At 48.7% G+C, this 24846-nt stretch overlaps 1 protein-coding gene across 3 annotated transcripts in view; it reads left to right on the top strand.

The window, feature by feature from the left end:
• Nucleotides 1-24846, top strand: part of LOC148517924 (protein kinase C delta type-like) — a 52647-nt gene that overhangs the window by 12972 nt on the left and 14829 nt on the right. For 2 of the 3 annotated variants that reach the window (XM_088478084.1, XM_088478085.1), the window contains 4 exons: nt 452-543; nt 16157-16219; nt 16592-16730; nt 22519-22662. In XM_088478084.1, the coding sequence (XP_088334210.1) occupies nt 452-543; nt 16157-16219; nt 16592-16730; nt 22519-22662 (438 nt within the window). Of the gene's footprint in view, nt 1-451; nt 544-5106; nt 5180-16156; nt 16220-16591; nt 16731-22518; nt 22663-24846 lie in introns of all 3 variants that reach the window. The other variant, XM_088478086.1, reaches the window with a different exon arrangement.

The following is a 24846-nucleotide window of genomic DNA, read 5'->3' as shown; positions in this document are numbered from 1 at the left end:
CAAGACATTCCCCCTCCTCACTGCAGTAACATACTGTATTTCTTCCCCACCCCTCCCAACTCATACTTACCTACTTTTACATTGTGCTCTCCAGGAGAAGCCGGAAAGGAGATGCAGGTGGGTAGTAATGGGCAGGACAAGACTATTTATATAAATAGGCTGTGTCCCCTTATGACAAAATGCTGTGAATCGCGCATATTTGAATAGGTAGTGGGGCCAAATGATGCATTTATCATAGAAACGAGTCATTATGCCCCTCCCCTCCAGACGGACCATGGATTCCTAGTAAGATTCTCCCTATTCTGCCCACTTTACTCGACAGTAGGTGGGATGCGGGAGAAGTGCCTGCTCTTCCGGGGGTGTGGGAGGACTACCTGAAAAATCAGTCCAATTTGTTCCCTCCTGGCTTCCCCGACATGTGTAATGATACTACTGCTTCTTCCATAAACAGGAGCACGTGCTTCTTGGCATGGAGTACGCATGTGGTGGGGATTTCCATCAGCTCCTCACAAGGGAAGGCCGCCTTGACATCCCCAGTGCAAGGTGAGGATATAGAATGATATCTTGTAAACACAACTAGATAGAGGATGGACTTAATGAACGTTTTCTTCTGATGTATGGAAATAGATAACACAGTGTTTATAAGCATAAATTACATCTGTGTTATATCTTAGAATAAAAAGGAGTATCTTGTAAACAGAAGGAGGCTAAGAAAGTAATCAGATGTGCAAAGGTAAAAGCGGAGGAGAAAATGGCACAGTCAGTGGGAAAAGGGGGCAAAACTTTTTTTTTAAGTATATAAGCGAAAGGAGAAAAACAAAAGGTGGAATAAAAAGATTAAAGACAGAAAGAGGCAGTATTGTTGAGGGAGACAATGTAATAGCTGATCATCTTAATAATTATTTTTGTTCAGTATTCACTACTGAGAGAGAAGGCAAGGGGACAGTGGCATGTGGGGAGTTTGACTGGGGTGGTACACCTGTCAAACCATAACACAAGGTGAGCTCAGGGAGGACAGAAACCTCCCATGGAGCAGACGGGAACAGTAGGTACAAGCACATTTACAGAGGAGAAGATCCTAACAGAACTCTCAAACCTGAAAGTGGATAAATCAACGGGGCCTGATGGGATACATCCAAGGATACTAAATTAGCTTAAAGGGGTGCTGGTAACACCATTAACAGGATTATTCAACCAGTCACTAGCTACTGGAGTAATTCCAGAGGACTAAAAAAAGCAAACGTTGTCTCACTGCACAAAAGTGGAAGCAAGGAAGAGGCAAGTAACTACCGACCAGTGAGCCTTACATCAGTAGTAGGGAAATTGGTGGAAACACTCTTAAAATAAAGAGTCATAGATTATCTCAAAACAGCATGGATTTACTGGTGGGAGATCATGTCAAACAAATCTTATTGACTTTTTTGACTGGGTGACTAAGGAAATAGATAAAGGGGGGCCATAGATATAGATAAGCTAGACTTTAGGAAGGCTTTTGACACTGTTCCACATCACAGACTGTTAAATAAACTGGAAAGCATGGGATTGGATACAAAGATAGTTGAATGGATAAGATCATGGCTGCAGGATAGGAAACAGAGTTGTAGTAAACGGAGTGCAGTCTCAAGAGGGAAATGTTACCAGTGGAGTACCTCAGGGATCTGTATTTGGACCATGGATTCCTGGTGAGATTCTCCCTATTCTGCCCACTTTATATGGGCAGAATATCTTTATTTGTGACATTGCAAATGGTATTGAAGGGAAGCTATGCCTTTTTGCAGATGACACAAAGATATGCAACAGGGTAGACACACCAGGAGGGGTAAAACAAATGATTGATGATCTAGGTAGACTAGAGGAATGGTCAAGAATGTGGCAACTACAGTTTAATGCCAAAAAATGCAAGATCATGCACTTGGGTCTCAAAAATCCAAAGGCTAAATATAGTATTAATGGCACTATACTGGAAACTACTGAAGAGGAAAGGAATCTACAGTAGGAGTCACTATTTCAGGTGACTTAAAGGCAAGCTGTAACAAAGCAGTGAGGAAGGCAAGTCAGATGCTTGGTTGCATAGGAAAAAAATCAGTAGTAGAAAGAAAGAAGTGATAAGACCACTGTATACTGTAGGTCATTGGTACATCCTCATCTCGAATACCATGTTCAGTTCTGGAGGCCATATATCCAGAAGGATATTAGTACATTAGAGAATGTACAAAGAAGGGCAACTAAAATGGTGCAAGGTCTACACCCCAGAAGGTACCAGGAAAGGCTGAAAGATCTTAATATGTATAGTTTGTAGCAGAGAAGGGAAAGGGGGGACATGATAGAAACGTTCAAATATATAAAGGGTTTTAACAAGGTAAAGGAAGGAGACATTCTTCAAAGAAAGAGAAGTATTAGAGCAAGAGGACATGTTCTGAAATTGGAGGGAGGTAGATTCAGGGGAAATTTGAAGAAAAATTACTTCACAGAAAGGTAGTGGACAAGTGGAATAGCCTCCCATCAGAGGTGGTAGAGGCTAAGACAGTAGAGCAATTTAAACATGCATGGGATAGACATAAGGATATCCTTCAGAAGAAGTAAGGCTCAATAAGGGTTGAGGTAACAATATGTTTAAAAATGGGGCAAGTGGTTCATATCTGCCGTCAAATTCTATGTTTCTATGTTAATTGGGATATCAGTAATATTATCCGGGAACAACAGCTGTGACATAATTGTAAAGCTGTTTTATCAAAGTGTGCAAACAAGCCACTGATCACAGCTAAGTCTTATGCTGCGTACACACTGAAGCGATGTGTACCCAGATAATATGGCAGCCGATGGGCCGACATATCATATCCATGGTACACATCAAAACTATGTAATGAAGGACGGAATTATACCTTGTTCCGTTCTTCATTACCTTGCATGGCACTGCATGCGATATCGTCCGGTTGGCCATTCAGCAGGGCCAACCAGAAGATATCGCTAACGACCATGGGAGCGTGCAGATTGGCCATACACACTGAACGATTCTGTCGATATGTTGTTCCGATATGGCCGGAAAAGTCATATCGGGCCGATATCGATATCTCTATTCCCCTCCTCTGTCTCTCTCTCACCATCCTATCTCCCCTCCTCCCTCTATCTCTCTCTATCTTTGTCACCCTCCTACATCTATATCTCTTACCCTCCTTCCTCCCTCTATTCCCCTCCTCTCTCACTCCCTGTCTCTCCCCCTCCTACCTCTATATCTCTCTTCCCTCACTCTCATTCTCACCTCCCTCTCTCTCCCCCACCACACTCTCTCTTCTCCTCCTCCCTCTCTCTCCCCTCCTACTTCTATGGGCGGAATTCAATTGTATTCACGGCCCGCATCTCCCGTCTAAAGTGACAGGAGATTGCGGGCCGCTATGCAATTGTCCAAGATTTTCGTGCTGATCGCGCTCATAGAGGTCAGGTTTAGCCGCGTAAAGCAGCTAAACCCAACCAAAGTGCTGGGCGCGATCGCGAAAAGTGATGTTTGGGTGCCCAAACATGTCACTTTTCGCACATTTCAGCTCTCATCCCCCAGGGGCTGCGAGCTGAAATGTAGCGCTGGCAGCTCATCGTGCCCGACAGGAGCAAGAATTGAATAGCTCCGTCGGGCGCGATAGGGGCTACAAAGAATTGAATTCCGCCCTATATCTTACTTCCCTCTCATTCTCACCTCCCTCTCTCTCTTCACAATGCTGGAGGGGGTGAGAGGCTGTGTCTGTGGCAGCCAGTGAGAGCTGTGAGGGGAGGGCGGGTAGGGCCTTGCTCCAGTTCTCACTGCACTTGCATAAAATTTGTCAACATTTTTTTTTTTATATATAGATGTTTGATAAGTGACTGCAATATAGTGCAGCATCAGAAATGTTCATGTGCTAATATTAACAAAAATGGTTCAAAATATAAGATTGCACTGAGATGTTTGAAATTGTGTGTGGACAATCTTAAACCGTCAAGGTTTTTGGGATTTTAAAACATTCTTCTCCTTACACCTAGCCATGTGGTGTATCACATTATATTATGTTCTCCTCCTTACACCTAGCCATGTGGTATAACAGATTATGTTATGTTCTCCTCCTTACACCTAGCCATGTGGTATAACAGATTATGTTATGTTCTCCTCCTTACACCTAGTCATGTGGTATAACAAATTATATTATGTTCTCCTCCTTACACCAAGCCATGTGGTGTATCAGATTATATTATGTTCTCCTCCTTACACCTAGCCATGTGGTATATCAGTTTATGTTATGTTCTCCTCTTTACACCTAGCCATGTGGTATAACAGATTATATTATGTTCTCCTCATTACACCTAGCCATGTGGTATAACAAATTATATTATGTTCTCCTCCTTACACCTAGTCATGTGGTGTATCAGATTATGTTATGTTCTCCTCCTTACACCTAGTCATGTGGTATAACAAATTACATTATGTTCTCCTCCTTACAGCTAGCCATGTGGTATATCAGTTTATGTTATGTTCTCCTCTTTACACCTAGCCATGTGGTATAACAGATTATATTATGTTCTCCTCATTACACCTAGCCATGTGGTATAACAAATTATATTATGTTCTCCTCCTTACACCTAGCCATGTGGTGTATCATATTATGTTATGTTCTCCTCCTTACACCTAGCCATGTGGTATAACAGATTATATTATGTTCTCCTCCTTACACCTAGCCATGTGGTGTATCAGATTATATTATGGTCTCCTCCTTACACCTAGCCATGTGGTATAACAAATTATATTATGTTCTCCTCCTTACACCTAGCCATGTGGTGTATCAGATTATATTATGTTCTCCTCCTTACACCTAGCCATGTGGTATAACAAATTATGTTATGTTCTCCTCCTTACACCTAGCCATGTGGTGTATCAGACTATGTTATGTTCTCCTCCTTACACCTAGCCATGTGGTGTATCAGATTATATTATGGTCTCCTCCTTACACCTAGCCATGTGGTATAACAAATTATATTATGTTCTCCTCCTTACACCTAGCCATGTGGTGTATCAGACTATGTTATGTTCTCATCCTTACACCTAGCCATGTAGTGTATCAGATTATGTTATGTTCTCCTCCTCAGGCCTGTCAAGAGCCGTGCTGGGCCCCGGAAAAAGGGGGCGTGGCCTAATCACGGGAGGTGCGGTCACACCCCCGTAAGTAAATAAAGAAAACGTTTTGCAGCGCCACTTGCGCACTGATAAGGGGGGGTGCAGTGAGCCCCCTCAGCCCGGCACATAACCAGTGGGGGATGTGATCAGCTTGATCGCTCTCCCCACAGGCATAGTGTCGTAGACTGCAGTGGCTGTTTCTCAGCAGCCGCAAGCAGTCTCCAGTGCAGCCCAGCACACAGCAGTGTGTGCTGGGCTGCTGCATGATGTAAGAGGGGGGGAAGCGGTGCCGAACCCGGGCCCCTCCAGCAAGCTCCTCCCCCTCTCGGCACCCCTGCTCCTCCTCACACCTAGTAATTATCACAAGCCGCCGCACTGCCATTGCTGTGCGGGGTGAGCACTGGGCAAGCATTCGCTGAAGTCTCCTCCTTCCTCCTGTTTGGATCTGTGGTTAGCAGGATATTGTTTGAAGTTCCAGTCTTGGTTGCTGCTGAGCCTCTGCACTAATTACTGCCTGTCAGGTGCCCACTGATTGATTCTCCTGTCTCTGCACAGCCCAGGTGCTCACTGGTCTGTCATTAGGGAGACTTGCTCTGGTTGGGCCCTGTTTCTGTTAAATTCCAGCCAGCCCTTCACTCCATGCCGGTGATAGCGTTCCACGTGTTTCCGGTTCCAGTGTGGTCTCCTGTTTACAGTCGAGTTACCTGTGTCTAGTCTGCCTCCTTGTTTTTGCCGATTGTGTCATCTGGGCGGTACGGTCCACAATAGTACTGCCAGCTGTTTGTGTCATCTAGGTGGCACGGTCCGCAATAGTACTACTGGCCGCTTGTGTCATCTAGGCGATCCGGTCCATATTCCTGTCTCCAGCCATTTGTGTCATCCAGGCGGCGCAGGCTGCGTTCAGTGTCCTGAGTACACAAATTTGTGTACAATCGCTGGTGTCATCCTGGCGACACTAAGCGCACTTCAGCATCCAGAGTATGCCATCAAGTGTACTATCGCTGGTGTCACCCCGGCGGCACTCAGCGCACCCCAGCGTCACCTTGCCAAGTCCTTCAGCCCTCAAGGCTGCTTCACAGTCCAAAGGCTGCAACTGCATCCAGTGACTGTTATAATCGGCCCAAAGGCCGCATCTCATCCTATTGGCCTTCAGGTCACAACTAGCAGGGGCTGTTACCGACCCAAAGGCCGCATCTCATCTTACCAGCCCACAGGCCACGTGGCCTAGCCATGTGGTTTAACTATAACAAATTATATTATGTTCTCCTCCTTACACCAAGTCATGTGGTATATCAGATTATGTTATGGTCTTCTCCTTACACCTAGCCATGTGGTATATCAAATGTGGGCTGCAGATTCCATGCAGACTAGCCGACCGCATGGAATCTGCTGAAAATGGCCCTCCAAAAATGGGCGCCGCCTAGGAGGAGACAGATGCTAGAGGTCCTACTGGACCTCTAGTGTCTGTTAGGCCAGCGAATAGCAAGCGTTCCCGTAAGCGTTGGGAATGCTGGTGCTGCTGGGAGATGTAAAACCCCTGGCAACGAGTGTGAAACCCCTAACAATGAGCATGAAACACCTGGCAATGAGCATGGAACACTTGACAACAAGTATGAAACTCCTGGCAATGAGCATGGAACCCCTGGCAATGAGCATTGACCCCTGGCAATGAGCGTGAAACCCCTGGCAATGAGCATGAAACCCCTGACAATGAGCATGAAACCCCTGGCAACGAGCATGAAACCCCTGACATTGAGCATGAAACCCAGAGCATGAGACCCCTGGCATCGAGCATGAGACCCCTGGCAACGAGCATGAAACACCTGATAACGAGCATGAAACTCCTGGCAACAAGCATGAAACCCAAAGCATGAGACCCCTGGCAATGAGCATGAGACACCTGGCAATGAGCATCAAACCCCTGGCATTGAGCATGAGACCCCTAGCATCGAGCATGAGACCCCTGGCAATGAGCATGAAACACCTGATAACGAGCATGAAACTCCTGGCAATGAGCATGAAACCCAGAGCATGAAACCCCTAGCAACGAGCATGAAACCCCTGGCAATGAGTATGAAACCCAGAGCATGAAACCCCTGACAACGAGCATGAAACCCCTGGCAATGAGCATGAAACCCCTGACAACGAGCATGAAACCCCTGGCAACGAGCATGAGACACAGAGCATGAGACCCCTGTCATCGAGCATGAGACCACTGGCAATGAGCATGAAACACCTGATAATGAGCATGAAACTCCTGGCAATGAGCATGAAACCCAGAGCATGGGACCCCTGGCAACGAGCTTGAGACCCCTGGCAATGAGCATGAGACCCCTGGCATCGAGCATGAGACCCCTGGCATCGAAGTGGGAGACCCCTGGCATCAAGCATGAGACCCCTGGCATCGAGCATGAGACCCCTGGCATCGAGCATGAGACCCCTGGCATCGAGCATGAGACACCTGGCAAGGAGCATGAAACCCAGAGCATGAGACCCCTGGTAACGCGCATGAGACCCCTGGCAACGAGCATGAGACCCCTGGTAATGAGCATGAGACCCCTGACATCGAGTATGAAACCTCTGGCAATGAGCATGAAACCCCTGGCATCGAGCATAAAACCCCTGACAATGAGCAGGTAATTTAAAAGTAATTAGAAGCCTATCTGTGGGGCATAAAATGGTGTCAGGGGCAAATATGTAAGTGGCACTTTGGTAATAGGCATTACAGTGTGTGGCATAATGTGTAATGGGCATTATGGTGTGTGAAATAATGTAAGTCACTATACCAGGGACGTCTGACTAGTGCACTGCCTTATGGAGGAGCAAGGACAAATCCAGGTACATGAAGGGAGGAGGTGCAAAAATATGAGATATGGTAAGAACTTACCCTTGTTATCTCTATTTCTACGAAGTCCATAGGGTTCCACAGGATGCCTTGGGTATAGGTGTGACGTCAGTCGCTGGGCACCATAGAGTTAAGCTTTTCAGCCTCCCAGGATGCACTAGGGTCCCCCTCCTATACCCCACCCCCGAGCCAAGGCACCTCAGTTAGTTATCAAGCCATAGGCCGGAGGAGGAGAAGGAAGAGAGAGAAAAAAGATCTGGACACATACAAGAATCACATTCTCACCAGAGGGAGACGGAAAACCGGTGACCAGAGCAAAGCCCATCTGCAGCACAGGTGCGACAGGGCAGGCGTCCTGTGGAACCCTATGGACTTCGTAGAAATAGAGATAACAAGGGTAAGTTCTTACCATATCTCATATTTTCTACTTCAGGGTCCATAGGGTATCCACAGGATACCTTGGGGATGTCCCAAAGCAGTATCCTTTAAGGGTGGGGACGCTCCTGTGCAGAAAGGAGAATCCGCTGCCCGAAGGAAGCATCCTGAGAGGCGAAGGTGTCAAACCTGTAATACCTCACGAAGGTATGGACAGAGGACCACGTAGCAGCCTTGCAGATCTGAACTGCCGAGGCACCACGTCGAGCTGCCCACGAAGGACCCACAGACCTAGTGGAATGAGCCTTCAGAGAAGGTGGGACCGGTAGGCCTTCATGAAGATAAGCTTCAGAAATAGCCATACGGATCCAGGCTGCCAAACTTTGCTTTGAAGCAGGCCAACCCTTTTTACGGAAGCCATAGAGGACAAACAAAGCGTCCGACTTCCTAAACGAAGAAGTGCGGTCAACATAAGTCCTTAAGGCCCGCACAACATCCAAAGAGGCCTCACCCACGGAAAGACCCGGTGAGTTAAAGGCCGGAACAACTATTTCCTCGTTAACATGAAACTGGGAAACAACCTTGGGAAGAAACTCGGGCCGAGTGCGGAGCACTGCCCTGTTCCCATGAAAAACCAAGAAAGGGGGTCTACAAGAAAGAGCCCCTAACTCAGAAACACGTCTGGCCGAAGCAATGGCCAGAAGGAAAACAGTCTTAGCTGTTAGCCATTTAAGATCCACTGAGCCCAGTGGTTCAAACGGCGGTCCTTGGAGAGCCCTCAGGACCACAGCCAAATCCCAAGGCGCCACAGGTGGAACAAAGGGCGGCTGAATGCGGAGAACACCCTGCATAAAGGTGTGCACATCCGGGATTGTAGCAATCCTACGGTGAAACAGACAGATAGGGCCGAAACCTGTACCTTCAAAGAAGCAAGGCGAAGCCCATGATCTAGTCCCGCTTGCAGGAAGGCGAGAATCCGAGACAGACGAAACTCCCGCGGTGCATAACCTCTCGGTCGACACCACTGGAAGAACGTATGCCACACGCGATGGTATATCCTCGCGGAAGACGGTTTCCGAGCTCGTAACATGGTACGCACCACAGAGCTGGAAAACCCCCGGGACCTCAGCATGGCCGTCTCAACAGCCACGCCGTCAAAGACAGCCGAGTCAGGTCCGGGTGAAGGCAAGGACCCTGAGACAGAAGGTCCGGTCGTAGCGGCAACCTCAGAGGACTGTCCACGGACAGACCCTGAAGGTCTGAGAACCAGTGCCGTCTGGGCCACGCGGGAGCTATCAACAGGAGCGTCCCTCCTTCCTGTTTGAATTTCCGGATTACCCGTGGAAGAAGGGAGACCGGAGGGAACAGGTATGCGAACCGGAACGTCCACCGGACGGACAGAGCATCCACCAGAGACGCCCCTTCGTCTCTTGTGCGAGACCCGTACACCGGCAACTTGTTGTTGTGCCGGGACGCCATGAGGTCGATTTCTGGAAGACCCCACCTGTCCACCAGTAGTTGAAAAATGTCCGGGTGCAGGGACCATTCCCCCGGATGAACGTCTTGGCGACTTAGAAAGTCCGCCTCCCAATTTAGCACTCCCGGGATGAAGACCGCTGATATGGCCGGAAGATTGCGCTCCGCCCAAACCAGGATCCGAGAGACCTCTACGAGAGCCGCCCGACTGCGAGTTCCTCCTTGCCTGTTTATGTAGGCCACGGTGGTAGCGTTGTCCGACTGGACCTGCACCGGGCGACCCTGGAGAAACCGCTGTGCCTGCTGGAGAGCATTGAAGACCGCACGGAGTTCCAAGATATTTATTGGAAGCTCCGCTTCTGTCGGCGTCCACCTGCCCTGGAACAAGTGTGGACCCGAAACTGCTCCCCAGCCCCGAAGACTGGCGTCCGTTGTCAACAGGACCCAATTTGGAACCCAGAACGGACGTCCCTTGTTGAGGTGGGTCGTCTGTAACCACCACGCAAGGGACAGGCGAACCTCCGGGGTGAGCACAATCGTCTGGGACTTCAGAGACTGAGGCAGCCCGTACCACTTGGACAGGATCAGGTGCTGCAGAGGTCTGGAGTGAAACTGGGCGTATTCCACCATGTCGAACACCGACACCATGGAGCCCAGTAACCTCATCGCCGAGTGTAAGGACACCCGGCGGCTGTGCAGGCAACTGCGCACCCGTGACTGTAAAGCAGAGATCTTTTCCTCCGTCACGAAGATCCTTTGCTGTCCCGAGTCCAATAATGCTCCAAGATGCAGAATCCTCCGAGACAGGATTAGAGTGGACTTCTGCCAGTTGATTAGCCAGCCGTGCCGTTGCAGCAGTGCAATGGTCAGGTCCAAGTGGCGTAACAGGAGCTCTGGAGATCCTGCCACCAATAACAGGTCGTCCAAATACGGCAACATGCGGACTCCCTGCAGCCGCAGAGAAGCCGCCATGACCGCCATCACCTTGGTGAAAACACGTGGTGCTGTTGCCAGGCCAAAAGGTAACGCCCGAAACTGGAAGTGGTCGCTGCGGATTGCAAACCTGAGGAACTGTTGATGGCGCAAAAGAATAGGGACATGCAGGTAAGTGTCCTGTATGTCCAATGACACCATGTAGTCCCCAGGTTCCAGCGCCAGAATGATTGACCGTAGGGTCTCCATCCGAAACTTCGGGACCCGCAAAGACTTGTTGAGTGCTTTGAGGTTGAGAATCGGACGATATGACCCATTGGGTTTCTGTACCAAAAATAGATTTGAATAGAAACCCTGGCCCCTCTGGGAGAATGGAACAGGCACTATAACTCCAGCCTGGAGCATAGTGTGCAATACCTTCCGCAGCTCCGTAGCCTTGTTCCGGTCTGATGGTAGACCCGTGGTGAAGAAGCGAGCCGGGGGTCTGTGCCGAAGGAGAGGGCGTATCCGTGGGAAACCACCTCCAGAACCCAAGTGTCTGTCGTAGTGGTCGACCAACACTGGGCGAACTGTAGCAGGCGGCCTCACACCCTGGGATCCCCCAAAGGGAGGCCCGGACCGTCAGGCCGCAGGCTTGTCATCTGGCTTGGGGGCCGGACGTCTGGTACTCCATGCCTGCTTCCGGGGCTTGACCGATTTCTTAGGGCCAGCCTGTCGAGGAAACGACTGTGGTTTGGGCCTGCCCTGGGCCCTAGATGACTGAAAGGACGATGGTCCAGAACCAGAAGGAGCAGCGGCCGACGGGAGACAAGCAGATTTGGCTGCCGCCAGCGTGGCCACAATCTTATCCAGATCCGGACCGAAGAGAACTTCTCCGGTAAACGGCAACGCTTCCAGACCTTTCTTGGAATCTGCGTCCGCCTTCCAGGATCGCAGCCACAAGGTGCGACGAGCAGCTACCGCTGCTGAAGAAATTCTAGACACCAGAGTACTAATGTCTAGAGCCGCCTCGTTGATGTAGGTGGCCGAATCACGGAGATTGCCAATCAACTCCGCCTGTTCGGCCGGACAGTCGGATTCAAAAGAAGCCTCTAATGAATCCGCCCAGCGCTCCATCGCTCTGGCAACCCAGCAAATGGCCATAGCCGGCCGTGCTGCCCCCCCTGCAAGGGAATAAGCGGACTTCAGGCAGATTTCTACCTTGCGGTCCGTAGCATCCTTAAGGGAGGACATGGATGGCATCGGCAATGTGGCACTACGGACAAGACGGGTCACGTGAGAATCCACCTGTGGAGGGGATTCCCACTTAGCAAAATAATTATCCGCGAACGGATAAGCCACCGCCAGGTGTCTCTGCGGCTGGTATCGCTTGCCAGGCTGTTTCCACGCCTCCTCTAAATGGTCCACCAACTGACCCGAAAGAGGAAAGACTGTGGCATCGCCCTTCACATCTTTGAAAAAGGCATACTTAGATTTAGCCGCTGGGGGAACTTCGTCCTCAATCACCAAGGCTGTGCGGACCGCCCGAATAAGTCCAGGAATATATACTTTGGACTTAGCATCAGCGTCCTTAGTATGGAGAGGTTCCTGATCGTAAGGATCCAGAATCTCCCCATCATCAGACGTCCCTTCGTCATGCTCATAAGGAGCGGACAGAGACGCCACCGGCCTTTTATGAGGCCGCATCACAGACTCCCCTTGCAACACATCCGACAAGTGCTGTACAGAACTCATCAGGGAGTTAACCCACGCTGGCTCCTGAGAACCCGGGAGCGGGGAAATAGGGAGACTGTGGGGTACCACCAATTGTCGTGGGAACCCCTGCATGGGTGACGACACCACAGACTGCTGGGACAAACCCATCGGAGTAAACGCGGGCTGCGGAGCTAACTGGCCCACTAAAGCTGTTAACGCCTGAGCGAAACAAGCCCAGGGCGGCTCCTGTACCGATGCTGTAACCGTAATAGGCCGCGCCATGGACAAACACTGCCGGCAAAGGCCCTCCGTGCTACCCTCCCCCTCCGCTAACGGTACTTTGCACGTGGTACACTGTAGCCGGAGGGGAAAATCACTTTCAGACATGATGGCACCACGTATGTGACCTCTCTCACCAATTAAGTATTAAATAGGCAAGAGACCACCCTGCAGCACCGCACCGCAAGGGCTTTAGCAGAAAGAACAGGGACAGTAATAAAGCTGACAGTTTAGAGAAGAAAAGTTACAGGCAGCGCTAGCACAGTCACATACAATGCAGAGAAATAACAATTCCTGCACTAACAGCGCTGATCACTCAACTACACAGACACAGGGCCTGGTAGGACACAGCGCTGCATACACAGACCTGAGCCACAGCGGAGGAGAGGTATGCGGGGGGACCCAGACCACGATGCTTCCGTCCAGCGCTTCCAGCAGCGTTCACCATGCGTTCTGGAGAAGCTGGCCGCCGAGGAGCAGAGAGGAGGCTGGCCTGGGGGAGGAGCGCTGCCACAGGACCAGTCGGCAGCATGCAGAGAGGGCTGTGTGCAGCGGGGGAGGTGCCGGCTGTGAGACAGGGAAGGCGCGCTCCCCTGGCATGCATTTAACCCCTGGGACGCCGCAGCGCTACCGCTCTGCTGCGGTCCGCTGTCCCAGGGGGTATTGGAAAGCGCAGGTTGGTCGCCTGGCTCCACGCTGCAGCCAGTCCCCAGGGAGCCCCCTGCCTGGGGACTTAGGACCATGTGACCAGCGGGGACCCACCGCGGGACCCCGCTGCTTACCTTTGTCCCCCTTGGATCCGGCCATGGTCCGGAACATCTGGGGTCACCGCTAGCTGTGACCCCAGATGCTCACCAGCATCCCCGGATCGGTACCGGCGTTCTGGTACCGGAGGGGGTGTAGGGAAGACAGCATGGACGTCAGGACTGACTGTCCATGCTGTACATCCAGATGTGCAGCCACAGCTGCACTGAAGAAAGCTTCAGGGGCTCTTCTAGCCCCCACTCCGACAGGTGCACCCGACGCCGGCCGGGCACCAAACTAAACTGAGGTGCCTTGGCTCGGGGGCGGCGAATAGGAGGGGGACCCTAGTGCATCCTGGGAGGCTGAAAAGCTTAACTCTATGGTGCCCCGCGACTGACGTCACACCTATACCCCAAGGTATCCTGTGGATACCCTATGGACCCTGAAGTAGAAATTACTGCCTTGCCCCAGGTAACAGATATCCTAGCTTCGGCCCTGCCATGTGGTATAGCAAATGATATTATGTTCTAAGCAAAATGTATTTATTTGTTTAAATATGTTGATCCTAACCTGAGAATATGAAGGGCCTAACTCTGAGTTGCACACATTGCCGATTTCTGTGCATGAATCTATGTCGCACTGCGCATGTGCCCAAATAGTGTGCGCACAGGGTCAGAGCTGCAATTGAGGGGCACAGGAGACACAGTCTCAGAAATGTGCTGCCAATGTAGTTGGCGTTCCTGGGCGGTGACAGGGAGGTGGCTTAGAGCATACACAGAGATGGCCCTTCTCATGGGCATGTAACGGGCATCTCATGGGTGTGTCATGGGCGTATCAATGTGTCATCATGGGCATGTCACAAACAAGATGTCATGGGCGTTTCCATGGATGTGCCATGGGCGGGTCATGAGTGTGTGCTATGGGCAGGTCATGGGTGTGCCATTGTGTCATGGGCATGTCATTGAAAATGGTTGTGTACACAGACTCACAACCACTTATACCAGGAGAATTATGCCAGGCGCTGGTGTATCAAACAGGAAAAAGGAAAACATGTATAAATATATTTATTTGATATTTCATTTTCTATGTATAAGTGTCATTATTTATAATATTATTAAAAATAATTATATTACAAATAATTACACATATACATATAAAATGTGTAGAAATCTAGCAAGAAAAACTAAAAACTCCCGTGAATAATATGAAATAAAGTAATTGGACAGGCTGTCGATGGACCTTAAAAGTCATAAATTGCCAGCTCAGCCGCTCATATAGGAGGCCGTACTCGGATGGGGAAACTGCATCTGCCATAGGGCTGGTGCCAGTGTCAGTGGTATGACCAATTGTATTTCAGCATTACGGGTGCTGACAGTGGGTGTCTCTGTCCTTGCACATTCGTAGGCACAGGTGTACACCAGGGAAGGACTTTGTAGCATCATTGGCATAAAGTCACCAATGGGCGACCACCAAAAGACGCACACACGGATGCGGCTGGGTCCCACTCAGAATCATATGCTCACCAATGCCAATATTACCCACATTTTTACATTGTCAAACACTTATAAAGCAAAAGCTACATGAGATGTATAATTGGGACACAGGGCCTGATTCAGAGCCGCTCGTAAGCGGCCGCTCGTTTGCTCCGAGCGATGTTCACACAACTGCGCATGCATATGGGTTGTAATATGCATGCGCGAACCAGTCATTGCGGTCGGAAATTGTGTGCTCGCAAAATAGCGAATGCCTGCTATTTTGAGTGACAGGATGAGGCGTTTGTGAGTGGTAACAGGGGAAGGTGCTTGAAAACGGGGAGTGGAGATCCGAAATCAAAACGGCATTTTAAGGGTGTGCATAATTAACAAAGCAGCGTCATCGACCACGTCACTTGGTTGTCTTTTAGCCTGAACTGCTCGCATGATTGCGGTAGGAAAATCCTACCACAAGTACTGCGAGCGGTTCATACGCCTTTCGATGTACTCGATTAATCTAATAAATAGCGGAGATGACGTAGGATGCGAGCGGCCAGGGGGCGTTTTTTAAAAAATAGCGAGCGCATGTTTCGTTCGCTCGTTCAGACATAGAGGCGTCAACACACCGCAAAGAGCGAGCGCTCTATTTAAATATCCGGCCCCTTTTTCTGAACGAACGAGCGCAAATAGCGTCCGGCTCTGAATCAGGCCCACAATCAGAAAGGTAATTTACATTTGTCACTTGATGAGGAATGTCCCTATAGTAATGTATACATATATTACTCACCACATGTGTTTGGAGGAGATTCTGCTCTCACTCTTGTTGCCAGATCTCAGGCTCGGCTCCATTAGGCAGGTCAGAGAGAACAGCGGGGCGAGTCAGCTTTATATAGGAAAGGAGGCAGCTGTCAGATGCAGGGAGAAGGACACATTGGTATAACACCATCCAATTAGGATAGAGCTGGGGTGGAGCTGATCACTTAGAAAGGTGCTATTTGCCTGCGGGCATGCAAGTTGGCCGATCTTATAGCGAGGTGAATACTGTTAGATTAGTGATAGGGATCACCAAAGAGAAATTAGTTAGTAAATATAAACAAATGACAGGGACATGGTCAGAATACATAGGGAGTGTTGACTTGAAATTTCTGTGCCATTACGTAAGCATCCTAACAATGAAACATTGATTTATTCTCTTTCTATCAGGTTCTATGGAGCGGAGATTGTATGTGGGGTTCAATACCTACATTCCAAGGGCATAGTCCATCGGTAAGTATAAAGCTACACTATAACAATGGTATAATATAAGTATATAAGTATGGATTGTAATATGCAGAATGTGATATATTTATTATCAGGTCTGCCTGCGCTCTACTTTTTACATATTATACTTTTATTCATTGCCACATATTTCCACCTACATCTTATACTGGGTACACACTGGGCGTTATATCCGCTGTTCAATTGAATGACCGATAAATCGCGAGCATGTCATCAGGTGTGTACCCCTGATATGTCTGTGAACGACATCATTCACAGACATATTGCATTGACTGTGCAGCATAGTAGATGGCCAATATATCTGCTTTAATGGTATGACCAATAGTCTCAGTGCATACAAAGATTGTATTTTCTTCACAGAGACCTCAAGCCTGAAAACATTCTAGTTGCTGAAACGGGTCATCTGAAGATTGCAGACTTCGGTCTTGCAATTGAAAACATGCTGGGAGACAGAACAGCCAATGGATACGCAGGAACACGTGGCTACATCGCTCCTGAGGTGAGGTGCACAGGATTTCCTACTGTTACTCATGTAACTACTCACATTTCATAGAGAAGCCTGGTGTAAGGCAATATGGCTACAAAAGGCACACTGTAAGAACACCTGTACATTAAACCTACAAACTATCCAATAACGAGGATTTCATACAACAGTTTCCATATCAGCAGAGGACATTTGTAATATTCCTATTACAGCTGTCATTCAGCTGCTTTTACCATCTCAAATTAGACAGGCTATAAATGAGCTGCGGGCTTACTGCTGGCAGATATTGGTAAGTAATTAAATAGCTCTGAGCATTAAACCCAGGAGCTGCAGCCGTGTGGTAAGTCCTGGGGATAATTGAATCTGTCTCTACACTGACACATACTGTACATGGCAATGTTTTCTCCTCACCAGGAAAACTGAAAGCTGAGACCAGCACGTGTTGTCTCCTGATAAAAAGCACCATTGCAGCCGTGCAACAAGATGTCACAATGCATTTATAGGCAATGTGTACTGTAGACACGTTACCAGGGCCAGATTAAGGCTTGTGGTGGCCCCAGGGCAACTAAATGGTGTGGGCCCTCTCCAAACCATACAGAGCCTACCCTTCCCTTCCCCCTGAAAGCCCCACATGGAGCCTTTAGGGGAGTCCTAAATATATATATATATATATATATATATATCACTGAAATGCTGCAGGACTTCCGATCAGAGTGTAGATTTATTCAACGTTTCTGGGCTATCAAGCCCCGTCGTCAGGAATACATAAGAAGTGAGACAATTAGTCACCTTACCTTATATCCCCACCATGGAAGTGATTGTAGACCAGGCAGGGCCGCCAGGTGCACGAAACCGGAGGGAGCAAGCAGCGCATCATGATGACGCAACAGCTCACATTCTCGGCGGTTGTCATGGAAACCTTAGACGCTTGCCCGGCTCTGACCTGCCTGTAGAGAACACGTGAAGATAGAACAGAAAAAGACAAGATTAGAAAAACCGAGTTTGAAAAGAAGAGGTTTAAATCAATCAATTTGTTAAAAACAAATATCAATGCCAAATAGTGTATAGAAAATATAAGTAGCACAAAGACGATTTTCACATATGTAACTACATATAAATATACTGTATTATAATAGCTCAAAAGCATAATAAATTTAGAGCAAACAATATATGCATGATGTACTGATTCCAAAGAATTTCATTCATAAAAGCATGTTCCATGATATGCGTTCGTTTAACCCTCTAGGGGAAACCGTATCCAGTTTGAAGATCCAGGATGCCTACCATATATATAAAACATACACTCACATATAAACAGTATACACACACTTACACATAGGGATGTAGTTATGTATACCGACAAGGAAACCCCGATAGGAACTTAAGATAGGCGTCGAAATACCGACACCTATTTAATCCTGACGCCGGAACACTGAAGGACGCGTGCCCGAATGAAGTAAGTCTGGGGTGTCCTTAGCATTAGTAAGTCTGGGGGGAGGGTTAGGTTTCGGGAGCGTAATTAGGGTTAGGTTTTTGGGTGGTTAGGGTTAGGCCCTATTGGGGGTGGGCTAGGGTTAGGCACAAAACGGGGAGGGTTAGGGGGGGGAAGTAGAGAGGGTAAGTATACTTTCCCGACCCGTTTGGATACCAATCATCGGGATGCCGCTGTCGGTATTCTGACAGGAGGCATCCCAACAGCTGGCATTACATACCCATTCCAACACATATAGGGCGGGATGTACTAAGGTTGCAGTGACCATTCCGCCAGTTACCGCAACCTTACTAATCACATATCTACTAACATATGCGATTAGTATCGCAAAGGACAGCTCTTGCGATAAGAGTTGCCCTTTGCGAAGCACCCGACGCCTGGTGACAGGGTCTCTGTGGGACCCCATCCCCTCTGAGCCCCGGGAGCTTCCTGCTGGTCACATGTGCAGGAAGCCCCGGGCTCCTCCTCCCGCACCCAGAAGAAGATTAGGAGTAGGAGGAGATGGAGGACCCAGGAGGAGCGCGGGCCAGCGACCATGGACAGCAGGTGAGTGGGGGCCAGCGCATGGCGACGGCGGGGCAACGGCGAAGTGTCGGGTGCGGGGTCCGGTAAGAAGCCCATAGGCTTCTATAGGGTAATGCCAGGTTTTTCTGGTGTTACCCTCCGCGCCGAAAAAAGGGTGGGCGGGGCTTAGCACATATGGAAATACGGTAAAAACCCCAAAAAAGGGGTTTTTACCGTATTTTTCCTTTAGTACATCCCGCCTATATACACATTAACACATACACACTAATACATATATATATATATATATACACACATTAAGACATTACACATATACACCATGACACATATACACACAGAATCACATACATACATACACATACACACACACCCACTGAAACAGTACTCAAACATACCCTCACTTGATGCAGCAGCTGCTGCAGGACCACTCCTGGTTGCAACAGAGGCCCGACACCTCGATTCATAAGGCCCCGCCCCCGTGATGTAATGCTGTGATTTTCAGTTATATGGGGGCGGAGCTTGCATATTGGCTCTGCCCCCTATGCGGCCAGTCACTGTAGGGGGGAATCGGTGTAGCAGGGTTTTTTTCTAGATACTCAGAAACCCCCCTGCAGTCGCTAGTGTGGAGCCGGCTGGCCCCTCTCCTCCCTAGACAAAAGCTGATGCAACAGCACTGACTGTGCTGCTGCATTCCGTAGAAAAGCCACTGCTGCTGCGGAGCCTTAACCCGGGAACAGGTGTCGCAGGACACCTGTTCTCGGCAGGGTCACATCGACCCTGTGTGGGGGCCCCTTTGTGAAAAGTAAGTGTCGGGGCTATTCATCAAGTTCCGAAAAAGCATTTTTTCAGGAACTTGATGGTGTTACTGACCACCACCCTGAGATGGTGTTCATCCCCCGATAACCTTCACAGACTGCTGTTTACTCAGCAACCTGTTAAGCAGGGCTGGCGCTACTACTAGGCAAACGTAGGCATTTGCCTAAGAGCGCCGGCCACTGTAGGGTGGTAGTGTGGACAGCACACAAGTGCCGTCTTCACTACACTATTAGTATAACAAACACACAGCCACCGGCAGCTGTGTGTTTGTTTTAGCAGCCGGTGACAGTCAGACAGACTCTCATCGGCTGCTGCTGCGCCCACTGCCAGAGCCATCTTCCGGCTCCTGCAGTGGGTAATGGGAGAGACGTCATGACGTCTCTACCATAATGCGGAGCAGGCCCGCCCGGGGTACAGAGGAGCGGACGCCGGAGAGGGGATTAAGGTAAGTGGAGTTATTTTTTTTTTTTTACGTGTGTGATTTCCTGGGACTACTGCTGGGGGGGCGATCACTACTGGGGGCACTGCTGGGGGGAGCCTACTACTGGGGACACCGAACGACTACTACTGAGGGAACTGCTGGGGGGAGGCTACTACTGGGGACACCGAACGACTACTACTGAGGGCACTGCTGGGGGGGATCACTACTGGGGGCACTCCTGGGGGGAGGCTACTACTGGGGACACCTAACGACTACTACTGAGGGAACTGCTGGGGGGAGGCTACTACTGGGGGCACTACTGGAGACAGGCTACTACTGGGGACACCGAACGACTACTACTGGGGGCACTGCTGGGGGGAAGCTACTACTGGGGACACCGAACGACTACTACTGAGGGAACTGCTGGGGGGAGGCTACTACTGGGGGCACTGCTGGGGGGAGGCTACTACTGGGGACACCGAATGACTACTACTGAGGGAACTGCTGGGGGGAGGCTACTACTGGGGACACCGAACGACTACGACTGAGGGCACTGCTGGGGGGATCACTACTGGGGGCACTACTGGGGGGCTGCAACTGGGGGCACTGCACGAGGGGGATTAGTGCTGGTGGCACTCCACAGGAGGCGCTACTACTACTGGGGGGTATTATATAAAGGGCACTGCATAGGGGGAACCACTACCTGGGGCAATGTGTAGGTGGGACTACTACTGAGGGCATTATATAAGTGGCACTGCATAGGGGGACCACTACTGGGAGCACTGCATAGGGGGCCACTACTGGGGGCACTGTATAAGGGTTTGTGTAGCTATCCGCGGGTGGGGGGGCGCAAGGCTGAAGAAATGCCTAGGGTGCCAAGAAACCTTGCAGCGGCCCTGCTGTTAAGATTTACATGGCAGCCACAAATCTATTCAGAACTCCCTGCTGTGTGTGCACTGGCGAGCCCCAGAGCCGAGCTCTGCAGACATGTGGCCCAGCTCACCGAAAGAAGACAGGTGAGCAGGCTAATGAGAAGGAGGGGGGATGGACACCCACGGGGGGGGAAGGGTCAAACACCTGTGGGGGGGATGGGAGGGGGGTCGAATCGTACACCCACGGGGATGGCAGTAAAGTCCGCAGCCAGCCTGACTTCGAGCTGTGTTTGAACTTGTGATAATTATGTTTTGATGAATAGGCCCCTGAGTCTTATACTATTTTTCAACACTTTTATTTGACAACTTTTAACAAATAACAAAATGAATAAAATATACAGTTTAATAACAAAATAGTCTAGTTTTATATAACTGAGACGCCGGACCCATGTTACCTGTGTACGGGATCACAGAGGCAGGAAGTAACACACCCCTAAATGGACGAGACACACTTGTGTTTTTTGCCGACACTTCCTGTTGTCACCCCCAGATGCTCCCTCTCTGCCAATTACACTGTGATTAATAACTGGCAGCGTATGACTACAGTAATGTACCGTGATACCTGCGTAGTGGCAAATAATTGCTCCACTTGCGGAAACATTGGCATTGTGTACATCTATGAATCAGGCCCATTAGCCATTGTCAGAGATCTCTTATGGGGCAAATATTAACGATATAGTTTATATCGTCCTTTTTTTTTTAACTCCTACAAAGACCAAACTATGGTCGATATGCAGGCATGGATGGTCGATATCAATATCGACCATCGTCTGTGCTTGCAGGCCAACCTGGTCGATATCGAGCAGGTTAGCCTGTTTACTATAGGGACCCGCGATAGTTGATCGTGGGTCGTTACATCGTTTGGGGGGTTGGTGCATATTGCTGGATGTTCAATATCGAACATCCAGCACATGCAGGATGATCAGACAATGATATCTGATCGTTGTCTGATCGTCACATGTGTACGGGCCCTTAGTGAGACTTCAGGTTCTCACATGTGATTTACGTTGTTACAGTTGTATTTGCAAGATCACTGGTGACCCAACACTGCAGAGAGCTAATCCCCACACCCCCTGGTGGTCCCTCTGCTTTAGCTGTACCAAGTCCTGGCTATAGCACTGGTGCTGGTTACACATTATGAGGGGATAACAAGGAGTTCTTAGTTATTTATTTGGATCTTTCTAATGATGGCCATCATCATCGTCACGTGATTTATAATGTTGTCTTGTGATGTTACTATGTAAATAATAACAAAAGGTGAGTAAGGTAAGAGACAAGACAGTAACTATTATTATATTCCTGATATCCCAGGTCAGGGAAATATCTATGATATATAAATAAAGAAATAAGGAGCTGAGTAATAGTAATGCCTGTATAGTATACATGCAGCCTTCCCCATACAACCCAGCACATACCAATATGATTACAAGCTTGCACAGTCACTCATCAGTGTTCTGAATTGGAGCATTACATTGTATTGTTATTCTACCTCCATGTATTCTATCCCCACATAAACACTTATTATATAGAGTGATGGACTGGGGCAGTGAGATAAAAGAATGTAAATTAGAGAGGGATTGGTGACAGCCATAATAACTATTATCTCTCTTCTGGTAGATGCGGTCTGGCAAGAACTACAACGCTGGTGCTGACTGGTATTCGTTTGGTGTCATCCTAACCCAAATGATCACCAGCAGACTTACCTTCCAACGTAAGCTATTTAAAGCACCAGGCGCAGCAGCCAGAGACATCATTGTAAAGGTAACCTAGATATTACGTTATTTCTGTAACAATTCTAATGGCTATAGATAATGTTGTATAACATTATATACAGCATGAGGGAAATACTAGATGTTTAATTTAAAATATATTTTATCACTGTGCTATAGGTTTCAAGATTATGGTATAATTTCACCACTTAATTTTGCCATATAACTGATTGCCGCTTTAAATTAAGAGGCAAACTTGTCGAAATTATGCCAGGTCCGTAATTTTGGACCTATTTAATATCCCTCTCTGTGTGACAAGGGCAGACACAAATGGGTTCCTATGAAACAGCATTTAACACGGGGCGTATCTATAATGGGTGTAGGGCACATGGGGCCCTGGGTCCAGGGGGGCTCACATCGCACACCCTGCTCCCATAGTTTCTAATACTTAACTCTCTGAAGTTCCACGTTGGATGGAGTGGTGCTACACAGAACGCCTGGAAAATAGCCGAAGCGGCCACTTTCCTGGCATTTTGTTCATGCACAGTAGACTCTGGGCACAGGCTAGTGCCTGGACTGTACTGAAACTGTCAGTACGCCATGGACGCCGGAGAGAGAGGAAGAGGTCCTGGATGGTGAGTGAACACGGGCCCCCTCCTCTCTAAATATGCCTCTGATTTGACATGAGCAATTATTACACTTTTCTTTAGACACTGGAGGCAGTATTAGCTGCTCATCAGAGGCACAGGGCCCACACCGCACACCCTGCACCCATACAGTCTTTATACATACCTGTTTGTTGTCTCCAGAGTGCTGCAAATAGTATTAGGACAACGGCGGCGGCTATTTTCCCAGAGACTTGCGCACTAAGTCAGAATCTGCTGCACACACTGCAGCACCACTAAAGGGAGGAGGGGGCCCACACTGAGTCTGCAATGGGCCCCCTCCTCTCTTAAAACGCCTCTGCTGCTCATGTGATGCCATGTTTAAAATTCATTGCTTTATAAATGTATAGATGCAGCATATAAACCCGTGTGATACCACTCTAAGAGATCCCATTCCTAATACATGAGATTAACAAATTTTCCTGATAAATGTGGCTCTGGATTCCTGATCAGAGATATTTCCCTCATACACAATATGATGCAGCAAGATAGATAAAGGGCTATTTATCAAAATGCAGCAATACAAAATGCACCACTCATTGCTGCAATAGAAAATCAATTGATGCCATTTACTGATAAAATATCACCTTGTCAGCTGAGTGATGCTATGAGTGATACTCCGCTGCTTGGCAATACTGGTCACTTACTGCTTTACCGGGCCAGTCTTGGTGGCTAGCCAGGTCACGTATGCAGCCTTGGGTTTCCAGCTACACTTATATACTCATATATATCACAGGTGACGCAACAAGTGGTGACACCTCTCAATTTTCTGCAGTCGCAAAAGGGGCCTGGCCTTGTGCCCCATGACACCACACCCTAGATATGTGCTATTTTCGGGGCGTGACCGCAATGTCACGCCCTCATACTCGTCATGCTGGGGGCTTGTCCAACACAACAGGAGATAATGGGAAGCTCCAGCCTCCACCAGCACAGTGTGTATGACACATCATCCATAACTCCTGCAGCTCTGCTATTTTGGTGTCACCCCCTTGGATGATGTCACCCGGTATGGCTTGCACCCCCATAGGGAGGTATATACACAACTGACTACATCATCAAACTCAAACTATTTTTACCAATGTATAGTGAGATAATATGGAAAAATACTAATTATTCTAACAAAGCCCATAAACATATTTCTAGTGGTCACATGTGTGGTCTTTGAAGAACTCTGGCTGTGTACCCTTGGCCTTGAACACCATGATGTTACATATAACTATATATTTGTCTAGTAAGATTTATAAGAGTAATTATTTCATTTCCAAATTTCTAAACAATTGTCCACTTTATAATGAAGCCAGACCTGATCCCCCATTGTTGCACAGACATATGACAGGGAATATGGGAAGGAATGACTTGGTGCTTAGGTGTTCCTGGAGTGGGAAATGATGATGGGCTACTGTGACTTTATGCAGCTGATGGGCTGTCTACTGAGACACCGGCCGGCTATTGCTGTAATCTGCTGCAGTGCACAAATAGATGCACCATCGACTGGACATCAGTTGCACCAACGGACATGGCTGATGGTACATGGCCACTGGTGCCAGTGTAAATGCATCTTACAATGCAGT

Source organism: Taudactylus pleione, unplaced genomic scaffold, assembly GCF_031769625.1.
Source record: "Taudactylus pleione unplaced genomic scaffold, aTauple2 ptg000206l, whole genome shotgun sequence".
In the NCBI taxonomy this organism is placed as follows: Eukaryota; Metazoa; Chordata; class Amphibia; order Anura; family Myobatrachidae; genus Taudactylus; species Taudactylus pleione.
This window is presented reverse-complemented; position numbering and strand designations above follow the sequence as displayed.